The following is a 10,044-nucleotide window of genomic DNA, read 5'->3' on the forward strand; positions in this document are numbered from 1 at the left end:
AGGGAGACAATGAAACGATTTATTTTAAAACCAAACCACTAGGAAAATATATCACAGCCTTGACAGAGCAAACAGACAGGCTATATTATCATTTCAAGTAATAAGTTGATAAAAAGACAACATGCTCCTTATTCAGAAGATAAGGTGCGATGCTGGGGCAAGAAGAACATTGCATGTTGCAAAGGCCCCAGGCAAAATGGTATTTGGTAAAGGGTTCTGTGTGGGGTGCCCCTCCTTTGCTTTCAAAGAGGGGTGTGTGTGTGTCTGTCTGTGTGTGTCACAGCTTGTCCTAGTCCAAGCTGTTTACTTTTTGACTTTCCTATTGTCAGGGGATTATATCAGTAAGGCTCTGTTAATTCAGGGAACTAAGTAAGCAATGCTGGATTTAGGCTTCTGTTCTGTGAAAACCATTTTTTTCCTTCCAAGTACAGTACTTCATAACTTTCATCTAGGAAACAGTCACTATTTTACTATTTCCAGATACTGGTATATGTATCACAATCAAAATTCCTTTCTCTTCAAGGGGGAAAGATTATCCTGTCACTTTACTGTAGAAAGCCTCAGGGCACATACGCTGGTGGTGGAAGCTCTGCTTTCTATACTTAATGTGACATCGCCAGTCTGCTTTTGCAGTGGTCTTCTAGCTGAGAGATGCAAAAAGAATTTGAAGAAATCCATATCTTGATGGCCATAAAGGGTATACACAAGGAATCTTTCCAAGTTCTTATCCGAACTACTCTTCCTCTCAAATTCATATCTTAAATCCACTTAATGCCTTGTATATAAAAACTACCAAACAAAATAAAGACCTGGAAACCTTTTCCCCCTTCTAGATTATTGATCTCCTGGATTTTGTTTTACGGCTTATGGAAAATGGTATGATACTTCTGGTAAATAAGAGGTTGGCAACAAACACACACCTCTCTTCAAACTCCACCAGGTCACTGGCAGTCCAGAAGAACCTGCTATCCTGTTGGTACCTGTGTTGTAAGAATCTGCTGCTTGGAGGGCTCTGGCTTGGTACAAGGGAGCTCTCTACTCTCAGGACAACCACTTGCCAATGTGAAGTTTAGCCTCTAAAAGCTCTCCTTTCACTCAAATTTTAGCACCATTTTTTTTTCCATTTCACTTCCTTGGATCAAAACATAAAGGAATCAGTGTCTAGAGTCAAGTTTTATATGCCTTAAACTTGTTGCCATCCTTAGTTTCTTCATTTATCAACTTTGCTTAAGACTAAAATTCCCATTCCTCTTTTAAAATAGATTCCTGCTCTCAGCCCTAATGGCCACTGGCAAGAACTTTTATTTCCCAATGGATGAGAGAGACTCTTTCATCTTCTTGGTCATAGTTGGGATGAGGTGCATGTGGTCATCCACACACTTGGTCACACAACTGTCCAGCTGCCGCTTCACCTGAAGCTCTTTACTCCCAGCATCTATTGAATCTTTGGCTTTGTCGTTGCAGTGCATGGTACACCGGGCCAGACGGTCCTGTAGCAAGAAGGAAGAGAAGGCTGAATGGCTGGTTCCATTTACTAAGTGCTCATCATATGTGATAGTTTTGACATACATATCTTGATCAGTTAAAGGGACACTAAGTTTAATCAACTAAGATTGTTTTGGGTGAAACAGAAGGTGACACCAGGAGGATCCAGACAAACCATTACTAGAAAGAAGGGGAATGAAAGGATAAATTATGTAAAAGCCACTGTACTATCTTAAAACATCTTGATTCTTTTAATATCTGTCCTTGCTACAGAGGAACACTCAATTCAATTCAAATATTTATTAAGGACCATTCATACTTCTAATGTGGAATACAGTAATAAGTAAACAGAAAAGTTCTTGCCCCATGGAACTTGCATTTCAGTGAGGGGAGAGACCAACAAAATCAGTAAGTGAAACTGCTGGTAAAACCATTGGATATATGAATCTGAAATTCAGGAATAAGGTCTGGTCCTGAGGTGTGAATATTGGAATTGTGTGATATAGATGATACGCAATGACACCAGACAAGTGATTAGAAAAGGGACAAGGACCAAGGATAGCCTAGGCACTCCCAAAGCTCAAGAGTTTGGAAAGAAGTGCCACCATAGGAAGGCAAGAAAGAGGTGCCAGGGAGAGAAGTGCCCTGATGGCCAATGAATAAAGTGCTTCAAAGAGGAGAGGGAGTCACTGTGTCAATGATGCAGATAGGTTGAGTAAGATGAGGACTGAGAATGATCACTGGATTTAGCCCCAAGGAGGTGCACTCACAACTGCAAGAGCAGTTCCTGCAGGAAGTCTGCCTGAATTAGTGCAAAGAGAATGGAAGGAGAAAGTTACACAGGAATCCAAGAATCAAGTTTTCAAATACCTCATCTATTAAATTAGCTATTAAATGAACAAAGAAACCCTTTGGAGGGTTTTCCATGATCTTGGAGAAATTACTGCTTCATAATGGCAGTAATTTTTAAGAGTTTTATAAAGCACAATATAAAAATAGACCACACATAAGGTACAATTTCTTTCTTTTTATTTTTTTAAGGTAATTTATTTATTTTGAGAGGTGGTGGGGGGTGTCTCACTATGTTGGCCCTGGCTGGCCTTGAATTCTTTCTTGGGTTCGTGATTCTCCCACTTCCCTCATCTTTCTAAGTAGCTGGGACTACAGGCATGTTCCACCACACCTGACTAGGTATAATTTTTTTTTTTTTTTTTTCACGTGAATGGAATCTCAGGCTATGAGGGACAGATCAGAAGAGGGCTCTAAATATATATATATATATATATACCAGAGGAGTTTATGACCAAAAGTCCTTACACTTAGCCCTTACACTTTTTGTTGTTGTTTGGAGTATGTTAGACATCAAATAAACTGTGTGCTGTATATGTATGTGTATGCTATGTAGTATAAAATTATCTAAAATATGTTTATCCATTTCTAAAACAGCAGAATTCCCAGGAAAGTAGAATAAGATGGTCTTGAAAAGGTACAGATTAAATATAAATATAGAGAGGAAGGGAGTAAATTGAAATTGTGGATACCCTTTGTTCCAGAGAAGGAAAAAGGCAGCTGTTTTAGGAATGTGAGGGGGGGGAGGGTTTCTGAACCAGGCTTCAGTTAGTCAACAATAATGCTTCATATAAATGATTACTCCCAGTGACACCAGAATTGCCCCCTGGGTAGTCTTGGGTGGGTCTTAAGTTCACAAAATATATGTAGGGTTTTGCTCTAATCTGTACCTTTTCAAGACCACCTTATTCTACTTTCCTGGGAATTCTGCTGTTTTAGAAATGGATAAACATATTTTAGATAATTTTATACTACATAGCATACACATACATATACAGCACACAGTTTATTTGATGTCTAACACACCCCAAACAACAACAAAAAGAGTAAGGGCTAAGTGTAAGGACTTTTGGTCATAAACTCCCCTAGTAACATTTTTTATTTTTATTTTTGGGTCTCAAACATTGAACCCATGGGACACTTGACCACTAAGCCATATCCCTAGTCTTTTTTATTTTGTCTTACTAAATTGCTGAGGCTGGCTTTGAACTTGTGGTCTTCTTGCCTCAGTTTCCTGAGCCGTTGGGATTACAGGCATGTGCCACAATACTAGGCCTGGTAAACACTGTTCTATGGGAAAAGCCAGTTCAACTTAATACTCAACTTCCAGGATCTTTTCAAAATTTCAAACCCTGTGAAGACTGATTGGTCACAGGGCTACTGTAAATGTAGAAACAGAACAGACACTAAAGCCAAGAGTTCTGAACAAATCAAGGACTAGACACGTCTATTTGGGATATTCCTCACCTGGAACTTCTCCAACTCACTGGTCACCAAGGCCTGGGCTTGAGCCAGCGGGGCATGGCAGCGCTCAATGCACTGGTGCACCTGCTGCATGGAAGCCTGGCTGTCCTCACAGCAGCTGGCGCTGCACCGGAACATGAGGCCCTAGGGAGAGAAGACAGAGCCTGGTCAGGTAGGAAAGCGTTCAGGGACAGAGATGACCAAGGAGTAATACAAAGCTTAGGAGGTCATGTGTGTAGTTACATCTCCCTCTCCACCTGCTTCTACCTCTATTAGAATAGATATCAGGACCTAAAAACCACGACCAAGAAAATTATCCTGTGCATAGTACAGGATTTCATGGCATTTCTTGCTGCTAGCTCATTGGTACCTGTCACAACAATGGCTGGGTAAATGGGGAAGGAGGAATCGGTCAGATGAGTGCATGTTCTGAAAACCAGGTACCTATAGGTACAGAGGTCGGCAACCTAGTAATCTTATTTCCACCAAAGGGCATTCGACCATGACTCAAGGGACAGTATAAAGGAAACCCGCAATCCGGTGAGGGAGGCAGGACTAACACCTCAAGACATTTAGGAGTCAAAGCAGAACAGCATCTAAACCAGCGTTGTGTGACGCGAAGTTCGGGGTAACAAAACAGGGCATGACCTGGCTAACGGGGAGACCGGGAGCTTTTTTCTACTTGATCTTCCATGCTGGCCGTGTCCTTTCTGGGTCTCGGCTGTTCACCTGTGTAAGGGGCCGCGCCAAAGAGGTAGGTGGGACGGGACGAACGCCCCACGCCCGAGCCTTCTAACTCCGGCCCGTGGAACCCTCTCCCCCAGGCCGGACGGGGTGGACAACGGCCTTGCGCGTGACCAGGCCACGGCTTTCACCTGATGAGCCGAAGCTCCAGATGCCCTGCCTGAGGGCGAGGCGGGCTTGAGGACGCCACGGTCACCCCAGGGCGCCCAGAGCCGGTCGGCAGGAATGGGAGAGCGGTGCCGCGCATAGCGCAGCGGCTGAGCGAGAGTCTGAGAATCAGACCGCGGGAAAGGGGACCTCAGCTGGGTCCCCGCCCGCTACCTGCATCTTCCGGATGTTCTCCCGCTCCACACTTTTCACCATAGAGTCCACCGCCTCCTGCACCCGGAGCTGCTGCACCTCCGCCATGGCGACCCCGCGCTGCGCCGCGCCGGCGCCCACATGGATTCGGCGCACGTTCCGCTCCCCCGCCTCCCGGCTCTCCGGCCCGCCCTCTCCCGGCCGCGCCGCCCCCTGGCGTCCGAGCGGAGCAACTGCACGCCGGCGCTCGCGCACGCCGCGCAGTCCGAGTCGGCTCCCGCAGGCTCGCGCGGTTAGTGCCGGGTCCCCTGCCGCAGGCTCGCATGCGCAGCTCGCCACCCGCAGCCGCCGGACTGAGCACCCGCGGGGCAGCAAGCTCTGCGGTTAGTTGCCCGACTGTTTCCTCTTTTCTTCCCCTCCATTACTCTCATCTTCTGTCCCATCCTTAAAATTCTTTAAAAAAAAAAAAATTAACAAATACTCAGATCTTAGGTGTACAACTTGATGAGTTTTAACAAGCCTTGTCCATTGCCAAACTCCGCCCTTTCTCTCCCTTGCTCTGTCATTGTAGATTACGTATTCCCATTCTAAAACTTCACATATATGTGATTATTCAGCATATACTCATTGTGTCTAGCTTTTTTTTTTTTCCCACTCAGCATAATTCTTTTGAAGTAGAACCATGTTTTTGGTTCCTTTTTGCTACCGATTAGTATTCCTTTGAATGGGCAACCACACTTTGTTTATCCATTCCCCTGGTTGGAGGGCATTTTTGCCTTGTTCAGTTATTAGCTATTACGAATAAAGCAGTCAAAAGGAACATCCCTGAGCAAGGTTTTTCTGAATTTTTAAAATCTTGGGTAAATATCTAGAAGTGAAGTTGGGTAGAAGTATATATATGCATGTATTTCTTGTAAAAAATAGCATCAAGGGCGGGGCGGGGGGTACAGATACCTAATCAATGGCGAAGATGTATATGAAAGCAACACTGAGCCGTTTTTGAACTCTGGAATGGTTTGGACTTGCCCCACCCCTACACCCATCTTTACTATCCTATACGTTCATTTATCAGACATATTTGGGGCCCTGTGCTAAGTAGGGTCTTGGGTGCAGAGGGTAGCATGAGTCAAGAAGGGGAAGTTGACAGTTGCAGGCAGTATTGGAAGAACAGTGCTATTGGAGATGGCCCTACGGACAAGGAAGTGAGGGCTGAGGTGCCCCAGGAAAGCCTTTGGCATTGCATCTTTGATTGAATTGAGGAGCGGGCTTTCCCTGGGCATGTAAGAGCGTCGGAGGCCAGGCCCAGGGGGCTGCCAAGAGCAAAACAGAGCAAACCAGCTTGAGCCTTGGGGAAATGCCTGGAGTAGGGAAGGAGACCAGTGGGTGAGTGGGACACAAAGGGATGAGGTACTGTGGGTGGAATTCAGACATTTGCTGCCTTTGGACACTAGATGGCAGGGGAACTCTGGTTTGAGGGCAGTAGGCATTCAGATTCCAACAATGAGCCTTTCGAGAAAGTTGTTCTTGGACTGAGGTGTAGTTCAGTGGTAAAGTGCTTACTTCTGGTGACCGAAGCCTTTGGTCTGATTTTCCAGCACCAATAAAGAAAAGACCACCCCCCCAAAGTTGTTCATCCATCATCTCACCCAAGTGCCAGTGACCACTGGAAACTCCTGTTTCAGGGTCCAAGACATCCTTTCCACTTAAAATCAGGCTCTAGGCTGCTCCCAGCAGCAGCCCGAACCCAGATGATTTTAGTGGACCAGGTGTTGTTTTAAGTGTTTTACATGGATTATCTCATTTAATTTCCACAATAATTCTCTGAGATGGTTACTTCGTTTTCCACTTTTTTCTCACTCAGGGACAGAAAACTCAGGCCTAAGGAGGTGAAAGTACTTGCCAAAGGTTGCAAGCTAGACAACCAACCCTGATGGGCTGGCATCCATTTCGTATTGTAGAAGTTAAGAAATCTCTTTTGTCCTGGCTTGAGAGAATGTTGTAAGTAAAACAATGACAATAAGCTTTGAAACTCTGGAGAAGTGGCTGGACTAGAAAACTCAATGTATATTAAGTTATATATCCCATGGAAAGTTCTTTCTTTCTTCTTTAGGGCATAGACTAAAACTCTTCACTTTGCTCCCATATTCCTAAAATGCCAGACTAAATATTTCCAGCAACTCCTCCACATCAGAGTCCTGTTAATTATACTAATATAAGTTTAAAAGTCTTCGAGTAATGTGGCCTTGCCAGTTTATGCAAACTAGTGTTTGCAAAATGAATGGCTGGTTAGTTTTTATGAAAAGTGATTCCTGACTTCCAGTTGACTTTGGACACCAAGGGGAGGCGTGGTGGAAGCTGAGTTTAATCTCATGTCAGGAAGCTCAGATGCCTGATTGTGTTATTATCTTGGTGCTTTGAGACTAGATAATGAGGTTTCAGGGTTATCTAGCTCTAGCCTTGACTGACTCATTGGAAGCACGTCTGAGTTCTTTTAGGATCTGGGGTGCTCAGTTAGGTAGACTCAATTCCTTTCTGATCTCTTTTGCTCCAGGCTGTGAACTCAGGCCTCTGGGGTTGGCCCAACAGTGCTAGATATACTCCCAGCCATCCAGCAGAGACAGACAATGGCATAGATGGATCAGAGCTCTTCCCTATTATAGATAGGATGTGGGTGGGGCAAATGGGAACCTGAATACCTGGGATGAGGGGAGGAGTGAATTTTGCTCATTGCTGCCACATTTTCTAATCCTCAGGTTAGCAGTGGGTGAAAGACAAAGAACTAACTGTAGCCAACTCTGGTTGAAGAGTTCTGGATGAACATTTATGGATTAAACTGATCGTTTAATGAGCAATTCTTATGTTATTATTTTAAAGTTATGATAGTCCTTGGTAGATTAGGAAGCCTTGCTGGGGAAAATACAACACCCAAGCAAAGGACACTATCTTTTGCAGAACCAGGTATTCAACTTTTTGGAAGCCTGAAGTATTAAAATATATTTGAAACTTTCAGTGGTTATTTCATAAAATATACATAAAGCAAATGTTTTGTGATTGTAAATATTGTACCATGTAAAATTCTCTTGAATCTATGCACATCTCCTTAGCCTACTATTTATCACCCTAAATTCGCCATTATTATTATTTGCCTGGGCTTCTATAATTGGCCCTGCTTAAGTCTTTGCACATCTTCCTATTGAGTCATCTTTTATTTGGTCTGTAGAATATATTTATATAGTCTCGTAATGAGCTCTTTTTCAGTAGGAGGTGTCACAAATATCTTTTCTACTTTGCGGCTTGCCTTTTCACTTTTTAAATGATATGAATTGATGAAAGAAATACTAATTAAAGTGTAGTACTGTTTATAATTTTCCCCTTCATTGGTCATTCTTTTTGTATTTTGTTTAAAAAGATATTTATCAACTCTAAGACATGAATGTATTCTTAAGATGTTAAAAATTGTATTTATTTTTATTCATCTTTTTAATATATGTATTCCTAATACTATAAATGTGTCTCTTAATACTGCTTTAGCTATTGCCTCATTTCAATGTGTAGTATTTTTTCAAACATTTTCTAATTTCCATTACAAATTCTTTTATTCATAGGTTATTTAGAAATGTATTTCTTAATTTCCAAACTCGAGGTTAATTTTTAGGTAAGTTTTGTGATTGGATTGTGGTCAGCAATCATATTCTATAATTTTGGTCTTCTGATTTGTTGAACTTGCTTTACGGCATCCAAGAAGTTCTTTCTAATTGGCTCCATTCCATCATGTGTGCTTCTCTGTCATGTATTTTCTTAGCACCTTGTACTGGTCTGTGACAGTGCCCGTCATTACTGCTCATTACTTGTCCCATGTTTTTTCAAACATTCAAAGAGAATGAGGACCATGTCTGTTTTTCATTGCTCTTTCCTATTTCTTTGCTTAGTGCCTGGCACATACTAACCCCTTAGTAAAGATTCATTTAATGACTGAATAAATTAATTAATTTCATTAAAAAGTAATTAATCGGATTACTAAAAATACTTGGAAACCAGAGAAAAGCAACAATAAATAAATAATAGTGTAAAAATCCATACTACCTTACTATTTTATTTTATTTTTTTAAATTTTTTATTTTTAGTTGTCAATGGATCTTTTATTTTTCTATATGTGGTGCGGAGTATCGAACCCAGGGCCTCACACATGCCAGGTGAGTGCTCTGCCCCTGAGCCACGACGCCAGCCCCACTATTTTATTTTATTTTCTGCAGTGCTGGAGATTGAATCAAATGTTTATTTATTTATTTTTTTTGTACCAGGGATTGAACACAAGGGCACATAACCACTAAGCCACATATCCAGCTCATTTTTTTTTTTTTTTTAAATTTTGAGTCAGGGTCTTGCTAAGTTGCATTCGGGCCTTGTTAAGTTGCTGAGGCTAGTTTTGAACTTGTAATCCGCCTCCGTCAGTCTCCCAAGCCTCTGGGATTACAGATGTGTGCCACCAAGCCTGGCCTACTATGAATCCAGGGTTTTATGCATTCTAGGTAGATACTCTACCACTGAGCTACATCTCCAGTCCTTTTAACTTTTATTTTTAATTTTTTATTTGCTAAGCTTTCTAGATTGGCCTAATAACTTTTGATCCTCCTACCTCAACCTCCTGGGTACCTGGGATTTTAGGTGTATATCACTACACTGATCAGTATTTTGATCCTTCCTTCCTTCTTTATTCTATTTATAAATGATAAATATTTATTTCTTACCTGTCATCTGAAGATAAGCAGTTTAGGGTTCATATGACGGCTCCATGACTTCTTTGATTGTTTTGCCATGTCCATCTATATGGTATATGGTATTGATTTATTTAGTATTTCTTTATCTATAATTCTATATGGTATGGATTTATGTCTTTAAAATCTTTCTATCTGGGGTTTTTTAAACACTGCAGCAATAAAACATATAGACTTGGGTACCTTGCTTTTATACTTATAAGCATTTTCATGTCCTTATGCACAAATAAAGGGAAACATAGTATGTAGTTGGTGGTTAAGATTAAGTAGAAGAACTTATAATATAAATGTTAAGATTCTAGCAAGTCTTGGGTGTGGGGTTGCTAGAACCCCCAGATAGGTTGAGCACTCTAGTAGAAGGGACACTTGTACCTTTATGGAGTCCCAGGGAGTGCCCAGACTCTAGAGGCGTGGTGGCTATGTTGTA

At 42.0% G+C, this 10,044-nt stretch overlaps 1 protein-coding gene across 2 annotated transcripts; it reads right to left on the bottom strand.

Moving 5' to 3' along the window:
- Fam136a (family with sequence similarity 136 member A) lies at positions 1-5,011 on the bottom strand. Of its 2 annotated transcripts, none has more exons than XM_047522796.1 (3): positions 4,864-5,011; positions 3,802-3,942; positions 1-1,490 (listed from the first exon to the last, which is right to left on the bottom strand). In XM_047522796.1, the coding sequence occupies exons 1-3, from the start codon at positions 4,948-4,950 to the stop codon at positions 1,302-1,304; spliced, it is 417 nt and encodes a 138-aa protein (XP_047378752.1). In that variant the 5' UTR covers positions 4,951-5,011; the 3' UTR covers positions 1-1,301. The 2 variants fall into 2 exon arrangements, with proteins under 2 accessions (XP_047378752.1, XP_047378753.1); XM_047522797.1 differs by lacking the exon at positions 4,864-5,011 and adding an exon at positions 4,674-4,841.
- Between the last annotated feature and the right edge of the window lie 5,033 nt (positions 5,012-10,044).

This window comes from Sciurus carolinensis, chromosome 13 (genome assembly GCF_902686445.1).
Source record: "Sciurus carolinensis chromosome 13, mSciCar1.2, whole genome shotgun sequence".
Classification (NCBI taxonomy): Eukaryota; Metazoa; Chordata; class Mammalia; order Rodentia; family Sciuridae; genus Sciurus; species Sciurus carolinensis.